Here is a 23,270-nt window from a genome sequence, read left to right as displayed (position 1 = left end):
CCGGTGTGTGCTCTTTGGTTGGTGGGTCAGTCTCTAGGAGTCCACAAGGGTCCAGGTTAGTTGACTCTGTTGGTTTTCCTGTGGAGTTCCTATCCCTTTCATGCCCTCTAATCCTTCCCTCAACTCCCTTATAAGAGTCCTCAAGCTCTGTCCAATGTTTGGCTGTGAGTATCTGCATCTGTTTCAGTCAGCTTCTGGGTAGAGTCTCTTAGAGGACAGTTATCTATCTGCAAGCATAACAGAGTATCATTATTGGGGACTGGTGATTGACCATGGATAGGTCTCAAGTTGGGCTAGTTACTGGTTGGCTATTTCCTCAGTCTCTGCTTCATCTTTGTCCCTGAACTTTTTGTAGACAGGATAAATTTTTGATCAAATGTTTTGTGTGTGGCTTGGTGTTCTTATCCCTCTACTATGGTTCTTGCCTGGCTACTGGAGGTAACTGCTTCAGGTTCTATATTCCCACTGTTATGAGTCTCAGCTAAGGTCACCCCCCCCCCCATTGATGAGTGGGAGCCTCCCCTATCCCAGGTGTCTGGCATGTCTTTGAGATGCCCTCTAAACCCAGACCCTGGACAGCTGCCAATTTTCATTCCTTCTTCTGGATCTCTGGCCTTTTCTTCTGTCTCTCCCTACACCTGATTCTGAACCTCCCCATTCCCCTCCCCAATGCCTCTCCCACCCAGTTCCCTCCCTCCATCTGCCTCCTATGACTATTTCATTCCCCCTTTTAAGTGAGATTCAAATGTTCCTCTTGCTCCACATCCTTGCCAGCATGTGCGATAGCACTTGAGTTTTTGATACTAGCCTTTTTGATTTGTGTGAGGTGGAATCTCAGGGTTGTTTGGATTTGCATTTCCCTGATGACTAAGGACGTTGAACATTTATTTAAGTATTTCTTGGCCATTTGAGATTCCTCTGTTGAGAATTTTCTCTTTAGCTCTGTACCCCAATGTACTCTGTTTCATTGGGTTGTTTGGATTCCTGGTGTCTAATTTTTTTTTATAAATTTTGCATATTAGCCCTCTGCCAGACGTAGGGTTGATGACAATCCTTTCCCAATCTGTAGGTTGCCAATTTGTCCTATTGACGATGTCCTTTTCCTTACAGAAGCTTTTCAGTTTCATGAAGTCCCATTTATCAATTGTTGATCTTAGAGCCAGAGCCATTGGTGTTTTGTTCGGGAAGTTGTCTCCTGTACCAATAAGTTTAAAGATATTACTAATTCCTATTCTATTAAATTTAGTGTATCTGGTTTTATATTGAGGACTTTGATCCACTTGTACTTGAGTTTTGTGCAGGGTGATAAATATGGAACTATTTGTTTTCTTCTACGTGTAGACATCCAGTTAGACCAGCACCATCTGTTGAAGACTTCTTTTTTCCCATTGTATGGTTTTTGTCTTAGGGTTTTACTGCTGTGAACAGACACCATGACCAAGGCAACTCTTAAAAGGACAACATTTAATTAGGTCTGGCTTACAGGTTTAGAGGTTCAGTCCATTATCATCAAGGTGGGACCATGGCAGCATCTAGGCAGGAATGGTGCAGGAGGAGTTGAGAGTTCTATAGTTTCATCTGAAAGCAGACAGGAGAAGACTGACTTCCAGGCACCTAGGAGGAGGGTCTCAAAGCCCACCCCCACAATGACACACTTCCTTTAACAAGGCCACACCTACTGCAACAAGCCCACATCTTCTACTAGTACCACTTCCTGGGCCAAGCATATTCAAACTGCCACATTCCACACCCTGGTCACCATAGGCTTGTTCAAACACATGAGTTTATGGGGGCCATGCTTAGTCATAGCATAATAAAAAAATACATTTAGTTCAACTTCCATAGTTTATAGCAGTCTCACTTAATTGTAATCTTCAAAGCAAGACAGCAAACAAGCTGGGCAAACTCCAAAGTCTGCATCTCCATGTCTGATGTCAAAGTGGTCTTCAAATCTCAAACTATTTCATTATGCATGATTATAATTTTCATGTGTCTCTGTGTGCATCAATATGTACACATTTTCATGTCTGTGAGTATATGTATGTAGGTGGATATGTGTGCAGGTGTGCAAAAGCCTGAGGTTAACGTGTTCTTTTATTTTCTTTCCATCTCATTCTTTGAGTCAGAGATTTTTAATTAAGTCCAGAGCTCTCCAATTTAGCTAGTCTGAATAGCCAATCTTGACTTGTGAATCTTCTGTCTCATTTTCCAGAGGATGGGTTTCAGGCACTTTATATTTGCATGGGTTCTGGAAATCTTATCTCTGGTACTTATGCTTCTGTAGCAAACACTTTAACCACTGAGCCATTTCCCCATACAGTGGTTGACTATCAACTTAATTGAGTTAGAAACCACTTAGGAGTTTGGTAATGTGTATGAGTATATTTCCATAAGGACATTTCTAGAGCAGACTAGAGTATGACCTAATTGATAGTTTTATCTATTGATAGATGCAAAATTAGAGATGGTGGAATTGTAGAAGGAAGTGGGTGGAGGAAGCAAGTGCTAGTGGGTTAGGTCTTTAAAAGGTGTATTTTGTGCTGACCCTTTATGACTCCACTCTGATTTCTGTGAAATAAGCAGCCCCTTCTCCAAATGCCATTATAACCAGGAAGCTCTATCCTATAATGAGTCTAAGGTCACTGGAGGCAAGGGCTATGAATGAAATCTCCAAAAACTATGAGGTAAAGTGAGTCTTTCCTTCTCATAATTTGTTTGTCAAATCAGAGTGATAATACAAGTAATAGTACATCTTTAGAGGACCAATGACTGCATGATTGGGCTGCCCCTGCCATGCCAATGTTGGGCAAAAGACTAGGCTGTGTATAACCAGAAAGCCTTCTCTCTGAGGAAGAGCTTTCATAGTTACCAGAAGGAGAGAAGCAACCAATAGGCTTATTCAGTTATGATGCCTATGAACTACAACAGCAACTAGCATGGCTTAATAACCCTAGGGGTGTACTAGTAGCATGCATACTTTGGTGGTAACCAATAGCTCTCTAGTTGAACTTAATGCCTGGTCAACAAAAGGGAAATCTTCCTGATCCTGGAAATATTGCTAACTGCCCAGGGCTAGTGAAGTCACGGATATTGATGAGAACCTGCAACCACTACTTTACTAAGCCGGCATAATTCCTAACTATACTCTAAATATTTATTATCATAGTCACAGATAAGTGTAGTCCTCATCTCTCATGAAAGAGACTTCTCTTCGCAAAAAATAAAAACCATTCAGAAAACCACAACCAATCAACATGCAGAATTGTGTAGCCCAGTCTCAGCTGATACATCTATGCTATAACTATTGCATCTAAGGCCTATGGATCATTTCAAAAGTTGGGGCAGAGAGATTGTAAGAATAGGAAGAAATTTTCTGTGAGATTGTATCTCCTAGTAACATCAGAAACCACAACCATAAGAGCTGAACATGACTTAAACAAGGATGATACCAATTGACTTCCTAAAGTGGAAGCAGAAAAGCTTTTGAGGCTGCAACCCTAGCCTAGGTAGAGGACTATAAGCAACCAAGGAGTGTTGAGAGTGGAGTCATCTCCAGGGAAGAGCACATCAACTGGTTATCCAATACCAAGTAGTCATCCCTGAAACACACACACACACACACACACACACACACACACACACACACACAGAGAGAGAGAGAGAGAGAGAGAGAGAGAGAGAGAGAGAGAGAGAGTAGAAAAGGGAGAGATGATGTAATTATATTATAATTTCAAAACTAAAAGTACTTCAAAAAGTTAAAAGAGAAGGAAGGCACATTCTTAATAAGAAAAAGAAAGATAGAAGGAGTGAAAGTGAGCAAGGCAGAGTTCACTGAAGAAAGGAGTCCTTGGACATGAGCAAAGATGCTGAAATATTCTTAGTAATGAGTAACTGAAGAGCACTGAGGGGCTGAGAAGTTAAGGTTACTAGATGTGGCTGCTGAGGAGCAGGCAATAGTAATACATTGACAACATGGATGCAGGTGGTAATGGACATCCTAGCAACGGGGACTTTTGGAGGGTACTGGGAAGCAGAGGGAATAGGAAGCAGCCCATCAAAGATCAGTTCAATGAGACAAAGTTGTGTAAACTTTCCCGTATAGCAACACACAGAGGGCCACTCATATGGGCCAGCAGAGTAGAGGAACTGGCTATTGGTGATACAAACAATGGCTTGGGTGCTACCCAAGACCAAAGTTCTTCCCCACTCTGGAGAAGTTTAAAGAAATAAAGTGAACACGTCAAAAAAAAAAATGTGTTCATCAGTTGGGAAGCTGTGCAACAGAGTGTACTTTTCTCAGGTCCAGAGACCACTCAGGGTTGCTTTTGTGGCTTGGAGATGCCATTAAAGGCCTTAGCTTCATGTCTGCCTTTACTTTGTAGACCATCATTTGGCTGTTATCTTCATGTTTCCAGTGTGGCATTAACCTATGATGTTTGAAGGGCTCTGTGAGACCTCCTTGGCCAATGCTTCAACAAGATGTAACACATTCCATGCACTGAAGGCTTTACTTGGTGGCATAAAACCTGCAGCTTTAGATGTTACATTTATGTTCTAGGTGAGACGGAAGAGTGGGCAACAGGGTAATGCCAAAGGGAAACAGTGCGGAAGGTGAGTGCCACCAGTTAGAAGAGCTGTTCCAGAAGACTTTCCAGGGACTTCTTACACCTCATTGGTTGAAGCTCTGTGAGGTGACTGACACTGGCTAAACCAGAAGATGTTTTTTTAGCTATGCATGATGAGATGAATTTAAGAGATTTTTCAGTGAGTAAAACTGATGAGATTTGGAAACTGCTGAGATATTTTGAGGGTTCCTAGCAGGTTAGAAATGCTTCTGGGCTTCCCACTGCTAACTGATATGTGGAATACAAATGTATGCGCAGGTTTATAGTTTAGAATGTATTTAAACTGCACAGGAATTTGACTGATTTGAGTCCAGAAACTGGAGACTTAAACCATATTCTCTGGGCTACTATTTCTTCCATTACCCCTTAGATATTCTAACCTCTTCTAGAGCCCAGATTACAAGCCACTGATAACCTTTGACCCATTTATTTTCTCCCCTCTTCCACCTATGAAGCTCATTTTGCTTCTGGAAGGTACCAAGCATTGAGGGTGTATGAGGAAGTGGGAGGAAACCATCAATACTGTCCCTGTCCCCAATGCCAGGGTTCAGGGAGGGCCTGAGCTGAGTGACAACCTCTTCTTAGCCGTTCTTTCTCAGATGCCTATTTTGTACCTGGCCAATATATTCTTTTCCTCTTGTCACTGTAACAAATAAGTACATTTATTGGCTTAAAGCAGCATAAATTTATTGCCTTACTATTCTAGGGACAGTAATTCTAAGGTCAAGGCATTAGGGATATATAGTCCTGGAGGTTTTGGTAGCCCATCTCCTAACTTGTTTAAGTTTCTAGAGGCTGCCTACATTCCTTTCATGACATCTTGTACTGTAGACTCTGATGCTCTTGCTTCCCTCTTGTAAAGATCTTTATTGGAACCACCTGGATAATCCAGGAGCCTATCTCCATCTCAAAATCCTGAACTGGGTCGCATTTGCTAAGTTTCTTTAACCATTTAAAATAATGTCAAAGTTTGAATGATTGTGCTCCCCCAAAATTCATAAATTCAAACCAACACCTAATGTAGCGATATTAAAGGGTTGGGATTTGGAAAGACAATTAGGCTACAGATGACTCATCTGTAAGAGTGGGATTGGTATATCTATAGAATCTCTGTAAGGGAGTTTATCACCTTTTCATCATGTCAGGGTGTGACAAGAAGGTACCATCTACCAGGCAGGGGATAACCCCTCAACAGACCTAAATCTATGGAAATATTAAATTAGACCTTCTATTTTTCTCTAAACTACGATCGATACATTGCTGATGTTTATAAATTACACAATCTAATGTTTTATAGCAGTCTGGCAGAACCAAGACTGGTAACACACTTATAGGATTAGGTTGTGAAATTTTGAGGCTTGTGCCTTATTCCACCTGCTGGAGCTAAGCATGTTCACTGACATGTGCTTGATCTTTTGCTGGCGGATAAGGCATAGTCTCTGCTCTTAGAAAGCCTTATAGCGTAGGGGAATTTACTACTACCTATCAGGTAATGCTTTAGCACTAACACATATTATTATCTTTGATCCTCTCAATCCTGAGTAAAGTGGGCACTAGTATCATCTATATTTTGTAGAATGGAGTGCCTCAGCTCTCTTTCTTTTGCCCCTCCACCCCCCTTTTTTTAAAACAAAAATATCTGGGTTTTCAACAAATTGGGCTGTGCTCACCCACATACGGAAGGGTAATTTTGCTTACTAATTACATACTGATTCTTGTGAATTCTTACTGATTCAAATGCCAGTTTCCTCTAATCACAAACATACCAAGAAACAACATACTGCCAGTAGGTCAGTCAGCTCTCTGTTGCTATAACTGATACCCAAGACAACCAGCTTATAAAGAGAAAAGGTTCATTCTGGCTCAAAGTTTCAGAAGTGCCAATCCATTAGTTGACTCCATTGTTTTAGGCCTGTGGTATGGAAGCCAGTCATGGCGGAAGTAAATGACTGAGGAAAAACAAAACAAAACAAAACACCATAACAAACAAACGAACAAACAAACAAGCAAACAAACAAACACCTCAATTGTTTGTCTGATGTCCAGGAAACAAAAAGAAAGAGAGAAAGAAGAGACTCAAATCCTATCATCTTCTTCAAGGTCCACCTCCAATGACCTAGAGGTCTCTCCCCAGGCTCCATCTCTTTAAGGCTCTGCCACCATCTAGTAGCACCCCCCCCCCCAGTAAAAAGCTTCCAAAACATGGCCTTTCAGGGACAATTAAGATATAAACAGCAATCAGTTATTTAGACAGTCATTAGCTAAAATTATGTGCAGGGATAAAGATGGAGCAGAGATTGAGGGAATGGCCAGCCAATGACTGGCCCAACTTGAGACATATCCCATTTAAGAGAGCCAAACTCTGACACTATTAATGATATGCTGCTATGTTTGCAGACAGGAGCCTAGCATAACTATCTGAGAGGCTCCACCCAGAAGTGGATGGAAAGAGATACAAAGACCCATAGCCAAAAACATCAGGAGGAGCTCAGGAACTCTTTTGGAAGAGTGGGGGATAGGATTGAGTGAGCTGGAGAAGTCAAGGACACCACAAGAAGACCTACAGTCAACTGACCTGGCCCATGGGGGCTCACAGACACTGAATCATCAACTAAAGAACATGCAGGGGCTGGACCTAGGCTCCCTGCACATACACAGCAGCTGTGCACCTTGGTCTTCATGTGGATCCTCTAATAATTGTCTGTCTCTGACTCTGTTTTATGTTACTGAATTCTCTTTCCCTAACTGGACTACTTAGTTGGGCTTCATTGAGAGAGGATGCCTTTAGGCCTATTGTGACTGAATGTCCCAGGGTGGGGTGATACCCAAGGCGGGGGTAAGAAAGGGTAATGGGGAAAGTGACTTGTAAGGGTGGGACTGGGAGGAGAGGAGTGATAAGGATGAGAAGTGAATAAAGAAATAAATTAAATAAACCAACTATTATAATGAATAAATAAAGATTGAGAAGATTTGTGGCTGTGACACATGCCTTTCTTCATATACCATTTTATATATGTGTGTCAGATATATGCATGCGTGTGTGTGTGTGTGTGTGTGTGTGTGTGTGTGTGTGTTTGTGTGTGTGTGTAGGCCAGAGGTTAACCTTGCATGTCATTCCCTCAGGTTCCATTCACTTTTTAAAGACAAGGTCCTTTACTGCCCTGGAATTTACCATGGAGGGTAGCCTGGTTAGACACTGTGCCAGGGATCTTCCCATCTCTGCCTCCCCAATGGGAAGATCACAAGTTCACTATAATCCATGACTTAAAAAATGGTTCTGGGTATTTAAACTGAGGTCATGGTGCTTGCAAGGCAAGCACATTACAGACAGAGCTATCTCCCAGTCCTGCTTTTGTTTTTTGGAGACAGACTTGAAGTGTAGCCTAGGTGGTTCAGTTGAGATCACATACATGTGCCACTATGCCTTGCTCCCATTACTCTGAATTGTGGTGAAAATCAGAGTTCTTTCTCTAGCTTGATGGTTTGGTGCTTGTGACCACTTTCACCCCAGCATCTTGCCCTCTGTCTGCTGTGGAATCACAGGGCTTCTTCCTGCATTTTGCTGTGTCTCACTTCCTACTCCACTCTAATCTTTTGCAACATGTCATTATTCTCTCAGTTTCCAGACACCAGCAGTGTCACATAGCAAGTTCCTGGAAGAGCCTCTAACTCTTGTCTTTGGTCACTTCCATCCTTCCCAATGTGATGGTTCTAACTCACCCAATTGTCTCCTTCAGTCTGATTAATCTTTCAATGGATGGCTGATTCCTAAACACTGTTAGCATGCCTTTTCCTGTTACAACTTGACTTTGCCCCATCCCACCATAGCTAAAATTGACCACTGCCTCCCTTGTGCTCCTCAAATACCCTGCATCTTTGATATGAGCCCTATATACTTGGCCTACACTTGAGTTCTTCTAAGACAGTCACTGACTGATTCCTCTGCTCCCAGGGAGGCATGCCTTCAGTTTGAATATGCTACCCAGAGTGCTGTGATATACAGAATCACCAAGGAATCACTAACCCAACCTAGGGTCATGGAAGGTTTCTCAGAAAGTATGTTGCATATATTTTGAGTAAAATGGTGATTGTGCAGAGGAATGGCATTTTAAGAAGAGGAATCTTGATGGCTGTGGAATGAGATAATAGCTAGTCATATGGGGAAAACTTTAGGCAATGTAAATCCTCTCCCCCCCTCCCCCAAGCATTCAAATGCAGAGGCTGAAGTGATTTCCTAGGGCTTTTGCTGGCTCAATAGGACAATCATGTGACTTATGTTGCTCTTCCTAGATTCTAGAGTATCCCTCCTCCTCCTCTTCCTCCTCCTTCTCCCTTTCCTCCTCCTCCCTTTCCTCCTCTTCCTCCTCCTCCCTTTCCTCCTCCTCCTCCTTCCTTTCCTCTTCCTCCTCCCCCTTTTCCTCCTCCTCCACCCCTCCTTCTCATCCCCCAGCTTTTCCTTCTCCTCCTCCTCCTACCCCACCCCGCCTCCCGACCCATTCCTCCCTTTCCTCCTCTTCCTCTCCCTCCCCCTCCTCCCCCTCCTCCCCCACCCCCTTCTCCTCCTCGCCCTCCTTTTCCTTTTCCTCCTCCCCTCTTCTTCCTCCCCCTTCCTCCTCTTCCTCCCCCACCCCCTCCTCCTCCTCCCCCTCCTTTTCCTTCTCCTCCTCCCCTCCTCTTCCTCCCCCTTCCTCCTCTTCCTCCCCCACCCCCTCCTCCTCCTCCCCCTCCTTTTCCTTCTCCTCCTCCCCTCCTCTTCCTCCCCCTTCCTCCTCTTCCTCCCCCACCCCCTCCTTCTCTTCCCCCTCCTTTTTCTTCTCCTCCTCCTTCCCCACCCCTCCTCCTCTTCCCCCTCCTTTTTCTTCTCCTCCTCCTTCCCCACCCCTCCTCCTCTTTCCCCTTCTTTTCCTTCTCCTCCTCCCCCTCTTCCCCCACTTTCTCCTCCTCCTCTCCCTCTCCCTTTTCCCCCTCCTCCTCCTTCTCCTCTTTTCCTCCTCTTACTCCTCCTCCTTCCAAATCTTCAAACTGTCCTGCTGTTCTCCCTCTAGCACAGAAAGCATGCACATCATTGTCTCATGTAGTTTCATATCAAATTTCAAGTTTATGTTCTGTATTCTTTTCTCTCATAATCTGATGGAGTGTCACTCACAAAATAGGAACAAGAGGAGAGCAGTCTGGCCATGTCTGCTCACCATGCCCCTGCTGCAGTGCCTGGCACATAGTGTTTAGAATAAGGGTTCCAGCATGGACTTGACTAGGCCTTGGCAGATTTTTCTTCAACACCCTACCCAGGTGAACCTCATTCCTAGGTGGGTGGCTAAGAAATCGGAGTGCTATGGTAAATGTCACTAATGTGTTTTGGTGGAAAGAAATTGGATTGAAACCAGATTTCCTTGAGCCTGTTTTTGTCAGATATTAAATGAAGAGTATGTTCCTCATCTTTTAGTAATATTCTGTAATTCAGGGGCAGCAGTGTTAAAGAAAGGAGAGCTCACCAGATGCTGTTGGCTCACACAGTGCTTCCTGTGGAGACAAGTGGGGCCACTCTGAAGGGCAACTAGAAGAACTTAGTGTTCTTTTTATTCTTTACATCCTGTCTGCTGTTATGGAGGGGTGTGTTATAGTCACTGTCTCTGTTTACCTTCATTTCATAATTGCTATGGTCTGAATGCACCCCGAAAGTCAAGCGCTAAAATCTAATTCTAGAGCATGGCTGCAGCTGACAGGTCTTTAGGGATGACTAAGTCCCGGGGAAGGAGACTTATGAGTGGGATTCAGGCTCTAACAAAAGAGCTCAAAGGAGGTGGTTCTTTCTCTCCCGTGAGTCATGAGAGCCATGGCGTTTACTCTGGAGGACACAGCAACAGTCCTACGTTCCACTTCCATCCTCAACTGCTTTTTATCTCAATAACTTTTGGCAATTAATACAAACCTGTCAATAGTCCAATTTTATTTTTAAATCTCCATTGAACAATAGTGCTTTAAAAGTATCACTGTCAGGTTTTCTTTATCCATTTGTCTGGAAGACATGTTATGGGATCCATTTTTCTATTAAAGATCTGAGGAAGGGTTTAATCCCAGGAAGAATACATTCATTAATGGAATTTCCCTTGTTGTTTTAAACAACTGGGCTCATCTCTACTTTTTATGGAAGGGAAGACCATTTGGTAATTGTTTTGACTCCTGTGAAGAAATTGGCTCAGAACCAGGGTGATATACTAGACTAGACAGATCCAGGTTTAAATTTTTGTTTCTCCACCTACTTGCACAAATTACCTAATTTCCCTGAGTCTTTTTTTTTGTTGTTGTTGTTCAATGTAAATGGGGCAATGATGCTTTTTTACTAGAACACACATGTTAGTAGTTGCAACAGCAAAGGCTTTCAATAGACTGGTCCTGTCCCTAGAAACATTTATATCTCAAGGACTTCGTTAGAGAGTGTCTGAACTAATTAAAAGACATCCTGGAGAGTCATGTTAGTCCACTTTGAATTTGAACCACTAGTAGATTAAGCTGAACTTACATAGAAAGCCTTCTGGTAATTAACCTGAGGTTGGGCAATTTTAAGCCAGTTTTCATTCTGTGGCAGAAACAAAAAAGATGAGTCTGGAGCAATGCTGTTCCTTTAATTGAAGGAACACTTTCTTGTTCTCAGATCTATTTTAATCTTAAGTGCCGATTATGCATCATTCTCTCCTGTTAACAGACACTTCTGTAAGTGATCTGCACACAGAGAAATACGATTCTTACATAAATACTGCACCAGGAGAAATTATCTTATTACCTAATATGCCAAAAAGCTAATAAGATAAAGAAATGGTACGAGTCATTTTTGGACAATATTAAACCTGCTTTTAGCTCATGGAGATAAAATGTAATTTCCTTTTATTATTCCTCTCATCAGGTAGAACAAAGGCAGTGGAAGGTAGAGGGTATTTATTATACAGCAGTGTTCCTGAGCTCTCTTTAAAACTGGGGGAGAAATTCAGACAGGATGGCCTCGAATTAAGATTTTAATGACTTCCGTTTAGAGAAAACATTTCTTCTGTCTGCCAGGCATGGTTTTTTAATTCACATCCAAAAGTGAAAAATGAAGCTTCTTACTTAGTTGTACAAAACTTGCCTCTACCTGCGTGCATGTGTGCATCCACTGAGAAACAAATATACATTGTCTCTACCTGTTCACATGTGTGCATCCATTAAGAAATGGCTGCACAGTGCCTATAGTGCGCCTAGAGGGGAAGTGGGGTCTTGAATTATCTATTGCAAAGGTGACTTCTGTGCCAAATTAGGATTATATTTATATAATCCTAATATATATATAGGTACATTCACAGACACAGTGCATGTGTGCATACCCCCCCACACACTCACACACACTGAGAGAGAGAGGGAGAGAGAGAGAGAGAGAGAGAGAGAGAGAGAGAGAGAGAGAGAGAAAGAGAGCACATTACACTCTTCCTATCTCTTTGATAGAAATAACACTAACTAAATGCTGTCAGCCTCCTGTGACATGCAATTTTTCATCCAAGCAAAATATAATGTACCCTGGACCTCAAAGAAATTTAATAATCTCTCCACATTCTTGTGATTTGCTAGAGCTCCCTACAAACACCCACGGAAACTATATTTGCCTGGAGATTTAAGGTAATGGACAGACAGCTGCAACAAGAGGGATTTTTTTTTTTTTTATTCCACATTAAGCAGACACATTGTGCCTATGTTGGGAAGAGTGTGTGTGTGTGTGTGTGTGTGTGTGTGTGTGGAATGTGTCCTTCTAAGGACATCTTCAGAAACTATTTAAAGACCTACATCTATTTGGGAAACTTTCTGCATAGATCTATTATTGGGGTGCAGGAGTGAACTACATGAATGAGAAACATAGCATCTTTTCATAGTCCAACACCAACATGACCCCTGATGAGTGGCAACTATCACAGGGTTAATTGCAAAGCTTTTAGACCCTACAAACATATTTGTGAAGCTGTGTTATTTTCTGGGACAGCTATTTGTTTAAATGTTCATTTTCCTTTACAAACGAAACATGGGGCTGTATTTAGAGAAAACTAGAGGGACCTTTTGAGTTCAACTGTAAAGGTGCAGGCTGACTTACAGGTTTAATATTTAGCTTGGTTAATTAAATCCCATTTTATGCTCTGAATTTAATTATCCCAACTGATGTGGTAATTTAATATAATAATAAAAAGGGGTTAATGAGAAAAGGAAGAGAATTGGACTATTCATTCATCTGGATCAATGGGGGCATTTTTTTCTTGAAGTGTCAGTTTATGGATGGTGATGTTTTACTGGGCATTATGAATTTTCAATTAGTGAGAAAATGGAAATGAAAGACGGACAGTAGATTATCAAGGAATGATCACATTCAGAAATATGTAAAACGCTCATTCTGTAAAGTTCAGGGCAGATTTGAATGTGACGTCATGATAAGGTAGACATTTTTACCTCCATAGGTTGTGGATAAATCATGTTCTTTTGATGCTGCACATGCAAGTCTCTGCACCAGGTTCCTTCTCAAATAGAAAGTCATGACTTTGCTTCTTCTAAATAAAAGTGAGTTCAATGATAAAAGATGATTTTTCTTGTTGGCCGTCACTTTTCAGAACAAATAGTCGGCTTCCTCCATATAGTCCCCAACCTGACCTTAGTGGGGGACAGGGCAGGAGAAGCAGACCTCAACTCCATTCAAACCTACTGGAGGCTTGCTGTCTTTTTTTTTTTTTTTTTTTTTTTAATCTCGTTACTCAATCTCATGGAGCTTTGCCTGCATCACCTGTAAAATGTGGATGATGCTATCTGCTCTTCACAGATACTGAGAGGATAAAGTGAAAGAATATAGTAGTCCCCACATGGCCTGGCTGATGTATTATGGATGCTTTGTAAATGGTAACCTTTGTCCTCCTAACAAGCCACAGGTATTCTTATAAATAACAGATAGGAACGTGTCATAATGCCACAGGAAATAGCAAATCTTCTGGCTTACCAAGTAGGCAGTGTGCCTCAAATCTTTAAAGAACCTGTGATTCATCCTAGGATCTGGTTCTGTATAAATTTGCCTTCAGCCGCGATTCTGCATTTCTAACAGAGTCTCAGATGACAAGGATACTGCTTGTTGGGGAATCATACTTTTAAGTAGCATAGAAGAAGGGCAATGACTTCTAAATACTGAGTAAACTTTGACAGACCGGGCTAAGCTGCAAAACAGAACTTTACTCTATTCCTTTATTTACGTCATGAGAGAATATCAGGGAACTCTGCATATCTTATAGAAAAACGTTTGAATAAACACATTTAAAAATTTGGGAAGCTCAAATTCATTCTACACACTTTCATTTATTGTCTGGACAGATAAAGTACAAATAATTCAAACACAACAAGATTATGAAAAAAAACATTTACAATACTTTCCCTCAGAAATCATCTAAACTAGCAAGATTAACATGAAGTCATTCATTTATAACTAAAGTATACAACTGCCTGGTCCTAAGATTTTTTTTCCTTTTTTTTCCCCCAGATTGAACACATCATAGAGAAGAGATTTTGGCATGCCTTTCCCATGAATGCTTAGCAAATGCATCAGAACTTGGCCAGCAAACTGCATTCATTCATAGCAGGTGACATATAAAGGTTTCCCTGAATGTTGAACGAGTGTTCTCTGAACTGAAATCTGGTGTTATTTATTTTTCTCCAAAAACTGAAAAGAGGAAAAAAAATAGAAAAAAAATTTAAAGGAGTAGTCTATGATGCAGCCTCGGTTTTCGTTATCTGTCTACCACTACAACGACTACTACAAAGTTTGCCTCTTCAGTGTGCAAACAACAGTCCTGTCTACATGCACTTAGTGGGTTCAGCATGGGAAAAAATGCACAAAATAAGCACAAGTTATAAATAACCATAACGTTTTATTACCATTAAGACTAAACTTGTATTGAAAAGATTTTATGTAACAAGACAAGAAAAGCAATAGCAAATTTTACTATCAACTAGATTATGCATAGCGAGTAACTGTTTCTATTACCCAGGGAAGAGCATGAACTCTTGGATTTTTTTGTTTCATTTTTGTTTTAAATATATAACCGTACAAAGCACAAACATACTAAAATGATCAGTGCACTGGCCATGGGAGTTTGCTCCCACAGTCCTTTTGTTCCCTTAGCTCTGTTTAGTTTTCCCCAATCTGAATTACATTAAAATAAAGACCCAGTTTTTTTTTAATTTTTCTACTGTGCAGTAAGAAAAAATATTCACAACAAACATGACAATATATCAAACAATAGTTCTACACAAGTTACCTTGATACTTCTTTAACTGTCACTTAAATATCATAAGAAAACATTTTAAGACATATACAAACAAAACTAGCCAAGTGTTACAACTTATAATAAATTAACCAAAGAAAAAATAACTTTATATATATATTTATATTATATATACACATACACACACAACAGAAGGACACAATAATATGCTTCTTCCCAAAGTTTAAGTAAACAAACAAGTAGTCTAGCCAATCTAGCTATATTTGATCTTGGCCATAGGCATCATCACATCTGCAATTAAATAAATAAGTGTTTCAAGCAACATAAACAGTGTTTCAAATGTACCCACACAGCCCAATTTTATCAGCATGGGCTACAAAGTGAATTAGAAAATTGCTTAATGAATGTAAAGCAAATCTATCTTTTTTTCCCCTCTCCTAAACACGTTTACATTTAACTATGATACTAAGATATGTAAATAATTTTGTAGCACCTACTGCTCAAACTAAGGAAGTTTTAGATTAAAAGGAAAATGAATCTTTTTAATTTTTGTTCTGCTGACATCCCATACTGATGACTTAAAGAAAAACTGTCTTTCAACTCATCTCCTTGCTTTTGGGTTTTGACTGTGGGGAACTGTGGTACCCTGGGTAGAACGAACACTCCTTTCCCCTAGCAATTAATATTTTTATTATTATTACATGCTATGAAAAGATATGAAGATCATCTGTTTATAGCCCATCCTTCAAAAAACAGTCTACGAATCCAGTTTAAAACACACATCTTGATCTCTAAAAAGTTACCAGAGCAGTATGAACGCGACAAAGTTGTCAATTTCCCCTAAATTAGCCAGTCAAAATATTTTTTCTCAAATCCAGATTCTCTTGTAAAAATTCTTTATATTTTATAAAAATAGATTTTTCTTGAAACCCATTTTCAGCAAAGAGACCACCTCTTTGGCAACAATGTTAATGTTATTAAATTGTTAATGTCATCAGGTACCCCCTTTCCCCGTCCCCTAACAGAAGACTGTTTTAGTTCACATGATATAAAAGAAAAAGGAAAAATAAAAAAATTTGCAAAAGTTTTTTTTTAATTTTTGCAATTTTTATTATTCCTCTTTAATTTGTGTGGGGGGTTTTAACCAATCTGATTGGATCAACATTTTGACAAAAAAGAAAAATCTTTTTTTTTCTTCCTTTGAATTCCATTACTTTGTAAAAATTATTTGTTATTTTTTTGTGTTTTTTGTTTTTCTTCTTCAAATGAGCGAATGGTCATCTTAAAAAGACCCACCTTCAAGGAAGGTAGTAAAGTTAGCTGGCTGGGTAAAAATCCCTGCACATTGCTATCTATGTATATTATATTCAACAACGACAGCTATGAAAGAACATTCAATGCATCAAAGGTATTTTTTTTTTGTGTTTTTTTTCTTTTTTTTTCTAAGCATTATAAAATCCTTTCCTGGTACACCTCAGGATAATCCAATGTTTTAATACTTAGGCAACGCGGGCTTATAAAGTCCATGGTTGAATATAAGCCTTGGAAAGTTTGTCTCTCTCTTTTGTGTATGTGTGTGCGCGCATGTTTTGTTCGTATATATTTATATATATTTTTTAATAAGTAAGGGTCAGAAATTCAGGACTTGTGGGCTTTGTTGGTTTTAAAGGAAACTTGTAACACTCTGTCTCCCAGGCGATAGCCATTGAGGCTGGCGATGGCCATGGCTGCCTCATCGTAGTTGGTCATGGTGACAAAGCCGAATCCCTTGCACTTGTTGGTGTTGAAGTCACGGATGACCTTGACGTTGTTCACGGCGCCAAAGGGGCCAAAGAGCTGCCAGAGGACACTCTCATCAGAATCAGGGGACAGGTTATAGACGAAGATGCACCAGCCTGTCCCTGTGTGACCAGGGATGTTCATTCCCACAAGACTTGTCATCCCGTCAATGGTGATTGGGGAGAACCTGGGGGGACAAGCAGAAGGGGGGACTGGTCCAGACATCAGTCTGACCATGGATGACACACAGATGCACAGACACAGACACGGGGCAAAGGGCTGAGTGAGTGTTTGCAGGAGAGTCTTCAGGGTTTCAAAACCAAAATGCAAAAGCTAACATCTGTGATATTTCTTTCGATGAGGTAGACAGCTAAGGCATGTACATGCCAAGAGAATAACCAAGGCATTTCTTAAAAGTCAAGAGAGGCCCCCAGATCAAGGCTTTACACAGATCTAACACAGTCTATGTTCATATATTGTCCCACCCTGAACCTACCAGACCATAGACTGAGTTCTCAGGAAAGGGACTCTGGTTCATTCATTCTAATGCTGGGTTTATTCATTCAGTGGAGTGTATACAGGCTCTCACAGACACAGTGGCCCATAGGAAAAAAATACATGTTTATTGATTGAGTGAATAACAATTTTATGTCAGTGCTTGCAAAATGTTACTTTTTAGGAGATTAAGGGATGGGCCTAGAAGCGCTCAATTGTACCATCATCAGAGCTCTTCCACTTACGTCTGTCAGAGACCTCTTGGTGTCATTGAGGTTATAAATACATGAGGAGGTATCTTGTTATTAACCAGATGAGTGGCTCATTTACTATTCAGCATTTATTCATGAAGGGTTCTCTCATAGAAACGGAGAAGTTATAATAGATGTACCATTCCTTGATATTATATCATCTCAAATCCATTTCTGAGCATCACTGGAACAAGACCTCAATTGGTTTGTACAGTTATAAATTTTGAATTGCTATACATTAGAAAAGCATAAAAATACTCTTTGTGGCTGTTGCATTAGGTTAGAAATATATTTTTTATTTGTTTAGAATTGAAAAGAAAAAAAAAAAACCTTCAGATTTTATTCACTGTCTGATAAAATAAACCCATGTAGCATTTGTGATGAAAGAAACAGTTAGGAGATCAGAGTCTATGGCAGAACAGGATTGGCAATATTTTGTTTCACCCTGAACTTTGACCTATTTACTGCTGACCAGATTGCTTTTCATTTGGTTGAATTTTTTGAGGGGTGAGGAGGAGGGAATGGGAGAAGAGGAAGTCCAAAATAGATGGGGGTATGGGACAAAGTGTAAGTTATGACTATTTTAAAAAGGAAACAGACACTCTTGGAGGTTTAGAAGTCATTAAAATTTCACATTTTAACTAGAATTTAGATAATAATCTAAAGATATACTACAAAGAACAACTCAGTAGGTTTTTTTTTTCTTTTTTTTCTACTATTCAACAAACCAACTTTCCCTTTTGGTTAAAAACTAACAGTAAAACAAAGGCAAAACTATGGTACAGATCCTTAAAGGGGTAAAATGACTTATTTGTTATTTGTATTATTTTAAAAGACTGACACATAAACTGTTTCTCCTTCAGCCTTGTGTGTCTCTGACATCTTTCTGTTAATGTGCAAAAAGCAACCAACTACTTATTATAAGAACAAGATCAGAGCCAGTAAAGAGGTTTTAAGTAGGATTGCTATTCAAATTGATGATAATTACCTGGAACACTAAGGCAGGGTGGAGGCCACATCTAAATCTTGATTTAATAAAAAGGAGAATCTTGTCACTGACTAGTGCTGGCTACGCTTGACTGGTCTGGGCTGGTCTGGGCTGGGCTGGATTGGACACTGGATGATGTGGCAACACATGGACCAGTTGTTCCTAGTCATATGTGTTACACCCTTTTCCACACCAGGTGCTAGTTCACCAAAGTTAAGGAGCAGCAAAGGTATGGACTAGAGCTAGACAGATGCAGTGTGCTGGGAACAGTCAAGCACTGTTAGCCACGTGGAGCCAAGTCATAGTCAGCATCACCAGTGCTGGGATTGAGATTTAAGAGGCTGCTGCTCTCTCTGGTAGTGAAGCTGCAGTCAACTTATTCCCTTCACTGTGTGCTAGTTCCCAGAGTCAGGGTACTTACCATGTATAGCCAGGTGATCAAAGACCTGGATAAAGTGGGCATTGTGGCTATTTAAGACCACATCCCTTTCCCTCAATTGATGAAGGAGTATTAAAGAGCACATCACTATTGAGGAAGAAAATGAGGATGCTATCTATGCCCCTGGCAATGCAGTGGAGCCTCTCAGGTCACATGGGAACCTCATGGATGTAGTGACATAACCCACCTAAATTCCAAGGCTCTGATTTCAGGTTACGCCTGGAAAGCCTTTTGATTACATTCAGAAACTCTCAAACCCTTGGGCCTTTTTCAGTCCCCAGCCCCATAAAAGGGGGACTTTTTATTCTTTAATAACCTTTAATATTCTTTAAATAAAAGAAACCTCAAATGTAAGCCCTCTCACACTTATAACTGAGAGAATACTTATAATAACTGTTGAAACCTGTAGTAAAAGAAGCCCCTGGTTGAGGTGCACACAGATACACTTCATTCTCAAGACAAGCCTCGAAATGCACAGAGGTGGGATGAGAGTCAAAGAAGCCATCCATGTTTTAATTCATGATTTGGCCAGGGCTTATAGTCCAAAAAAAAAAAAAAATCTATTTTTTTCCTACTGAAAATTCACAAGATTGTCAGCCATGATTAGCAAAATGTTCTAATTTTTGATTTGCTGGGATCTGACCTCTTCAACTGAATCCTTGTAAGAAATGTAAGACAGGTGCTTAGCAAGTTTACAAAATTAGCCAGAAAAGTCAGGGCTTTCTCCTCAAGGGAAGGCACGCACACAGGACTAGATCAGATCACCCAGGACTTAGTAGCTGTGGCACCTGAACCATAGGGAAAGCCCACGTGCAAAAAGAAAAAGGAAAAAAAAAAAGAAAAAAAAAAAAGAAAAAAAGAAATACATTTTTGTGTGTCCCAAAAGAAACAAAATCAACTGAGGTCCAAAATTAAAATTAAGAATTTGACATGCTGGTGGAAGAAAAAGGAAGAATTAAAAAAAAAAAAAGTAAAGTTAGTGAATTAAAAAAAAAAATCTAGCCCCAGTCTGTGCCAACACGGACATCTGGCAATCTGTGGAGTTTTAATTACCTCTTTACGCCATAGGCCATATTAAGCAAATTGTCCAGCCTGCAAAGAGAAGGAGGGTCTCTGGGTTAATGCCTCGCAGATGGCAAGATCACTCAATGGAACTATTAATAAGAATGCTCCATTTTCAAGGAAGAAAAGCTCGACAACTTTCCCCATTGCTCAGGAGACTCTTCACGGGCAGTTCTCACTTTTTCCTGTTTCCAGTGGCAAGTAATTCATGTCCAGATCAATGCTAGAGTCTAAAGCAGGTGTCTAACGAACCCTGTTTTCTTTCAAGGTCTAAATTAATTCAGCATCCCCCTACCCCGGAAAATTTGTCCAAATTCCCTTTTATGTTATCTGTGAAACTGTTAAAGCTGGTGATGTTCTTACATTGTTTACCTTTTATGACAACTAAGCTTGTGAGCCAAGGTCTCTGTTCCAGGTTAACAACACCATCACAGACTACACACATGAAACATCTTTTCTGTTAGCCTAGCTGCTTTAACTAAATCTGGCCACACACACATAGCTTGGAAGGCAGGGAGATTCTGCAAGCTAAGATTTAAAAAAAAAAAAAAAAAGCCCAAACCAAACAAACAACCCCTCCCAAACAGCTTACTATTTACAGCCTCAAAGCACCTCCCAGCAAAATGTCATTATGTGATAATCTTCCTCAAATGCACTACCTCACTTGGGGACAAGTTATTCACACTATGGGGCAGTAGTAACCATAGTTTCTGCCATCAGGAGCCTGCTGGAAAGGCTTTTTTACATAAATACTACATGTGCTTTCACACAAAATAGAAATTACATGGCTCCGGCCCTTCGTGAAATAATTAACCATTTCGGAGTCATGGGGCACAGGAGGACACACGAAGAGGCTGATTTCTCCCCTCACTCTGGCCAGATGAACAATTACTATTACAGAGAAAGAGACGTATTTTCTCGTGTGAGGTTTGACAATGAGAAAAGCCTTTCATTAAAGGGAAGTTGCCATGTGGGCAGAATAAAGTAATAGCTTAGAATCTACTAAGGGGAGGCCAAGATCATGTGTCTCCCCTGCACAACAGAGGCTGCTTAGAGTCTAACTGCTAGCCTGGAAAAAACCCGCCTTTCAGAAATGTCCCATAGGGAACTTGTTCATTGCACCAGGGACTTGCTGGTGTTGGGTCCCCAAAGAAACAATAGTAAGGTATGAATGAATCTTCCTTTTCTTCTTCCCAGGGTGTGACTTAAGAGAGTAGTTAACATTAAAGAGAGTCTCTCCTCCCCTGGATTCCAACAGAATTACTTAGGAATATAGGTGAGAACAAGTCACTCTTGTAAGGATCTGCCTTTGGGTCTACCCTGCCTTAAGTCTTAGCTGCTGCACATGGCTCCATCTTAATGATTAGCGCCACTGAAACAGACTCTTCTTGTTTGGCTAAATACAAAGATTTTGTTTCTACTAGTGAATCTCAAGTTTAATACATAGTCACAGTGACAGGCTGGCAGAGTGCTAGGAAGTGCATTTAGTCTGACTGTTTGATTTTATAGAAGTAGAAAATGATGCTCTGGGGGAAGTGGCACACAGTGATGGCTTGGGCGGGGCAGAGGCAGTGTGCCTTGTTCTGTCTGTCAGAGCTATGGGCTCTCTGGCCCATGTGTCATTCCATACTGGTGTCTGTATAGTGGGTAGTAGACTTCTTCCTCTGTGGGCATGCCTACCTGAATCTTTGAGCCTGGTGGTGGAGAGGGCCAGGGTATCGCCTGTTGGGGGACTGGTACAGCTGAGAGAGCAGGGCCTGGCTGGACTTCTGGCTGGGGTTGTTGGCAAACTTCACAGTAATCGGTTCTGTAGCACCGCTGGGCTTCTGGCCATTCAGCCCTTTGATGGCTTCTTCTGCCTCAATCCTCTTATCAAAGCGGATGAATCCCACCCCTCTAGAGACCCCTGGGGAAAGAAAAACAACATTTGTAAAGAGTGAACAAATGTGTCACTGGGAGATGCCTTGTGGACATTTTGTAGTGACTCAAGCCACCTGTGAGGCCAGCTCTCTGAATCTTTGTCACTCACCAAAAGGCAGGTGATAGCTCTGGGCAGATGACTCCAATGCTGAGAGCACAGGGCTGTGTCCCTACAGGACTTCACAGCTGGCCTTCCAAACCCCTAGTCACCTTTAGTTACTGTAAATAACCACCCATCACTATCTAGTTCTACAGAGTGCCCTATATACCACATAACTGGAACTGTCATTTATTTGAAAATTAACCTCTGACCACTTACTGCACTCTTTAGGTACATAGTCTGTGCTCCTTTTGAACTCTTTGAATGATGTACTTTATACCTGACCCTTATTCATTGTTGTCTTAAACAGAAACAAATAAAACCTACAAATTACTCCCCCCACCCCCGAGTCTTTGCTACATGCAGATAAAATCCAGACTTCTTGGGATAGCAATTGTTGCCTTTGGCAACCTGGTTTCACATCTCCTATTGAAATTTACACTGGCCACACTGACCTGCATTGAACAAGCTGTATCCGTTCTCAACACTCTACCTTGGGATATACCACCTTCTGCATCCAGACCGCTCTATCCCTTCCTTGCCAGGGAACTGCATCATTCTCCAAAGCTCTGTTCCAGAATTGCCTCTGCCATGGAGCCTTTCTAACAACTACCGCCAGGCATAGTCCACCTTTATCTAAGCTCTCACGGGACACTGGGTCATCCCTAGCAAGTATCTGCCACATTGGAGTCATGTGAAAGCAGGCTCTCTGTCTTCTTTATCCTTGGTTTGGAGTGTCTCTCTGTACAGTATTTGAGGCAGTCAACACCAATGGGAGATGGCAGCATGAATCAAATAGTAAGCATCTCAAATTGGCATCTAATCGGGCATAGACAAAAGACAGTGTAACGGACAATGAAGTCCAAGCTACCTTACATCTCTTCTTGAGAAGCTTGTTGGGTTTCTTTCTTATGGACAAAGAACCCTAGCACTAGAAACTTTGTCCATACCCCTGCACTGTTGACTAGTTAGTGGGAAACTTGACTCCCTACTTCAATGATTACTGATTCGTAGAATAAGGCAGCTTGAAGTCCCTTCTAGCTCTATATTGCTGTGGTCGGGAGCTAGAGCTGTAATATAGTTAGTTACAAACACAGGGTAGGGGCTGAGAGAAACTTTGAAAGCCATAGAATCCCACTCCCAACTTGACACCCAAATCTTCCTTTACAACTTTGCCAAGTAGTTTAGTTGTGGAGACTCTGGCTTCTCAAGATGGCTCATTTAAGTAGTCTAAATACAAGAATCAGAAACCTGCCTGTTGGGGTTATAATTCTTCACCTTCAACAACCATGAGCCTACTTCTGTAGGTAAGAGGGCATAGATGTACAGGGAGATCA

The 23,270-nt window shown here is 40.9% G+C and overlaps 1 protein-coding gene across 11 annotated transcripts in view; it reads right to left on the bottom strand.

The window, feature by feature from the left end:
• Nucleotides 1-13,953: 13,953 nt before the first annotated feature.
• Elavl4 (ELAV like RNA binding protein 4) overlaps nucleotides 13,954-23,270 on the bottom strand; it is a 156,891-nt gene continuing 147,574 nt past the window's right edge. For 7 of the 11 annotated variants that reach the window (XM_076934458.1, XM_076934457.1, XM_076934451.1 and 4 more), the window contains 3 exons: nucleotides 21,594-21,819; nucleotides 19,905-19,943; nucleotides 13,954-16,907 (listed from right to left, as the gene is read on the bottom strand). In XM_076934458.1, the coding sequence (XP_076790573.1) occupies nucleotides 16,538-16,907; nucleotides 19,905-19,943; nucleotides 21,594-21,819 (635 nt within the window). In that variant the 3' untranslated portion in view covers nucleotides 13,954-16,537. The remainder of the gene's footprint in view (nucleotides 16,908-19,904; nucleotides 19,944-21,593; nucleotides 21,820-23,270) is intronic. The other 4 variants (XM_076934452.1, XM_076934456.1, XM_076934455.1 and 1 more) reach the window with 1 other exon arrangement.

The sequence above is a fragment of the Arvicanthis niloticus genome, chromosome 5, assembly GCF_011762505.2.
Source record: "Arvicanthis niloticus isolate mArvNil1 chromosome 5, mArvNil1.pat.X, whole genome shotgun sequence".
Lineage (NCBI taxonomy): Eukaryota > Metazoa > Chordata > Mammalia > Rodentia > Muridae > Arvicanthis > Arvicanthis niloticus.
This window is presented reverse-complemented; position numbering and strand designations above follow the sequence as displayed.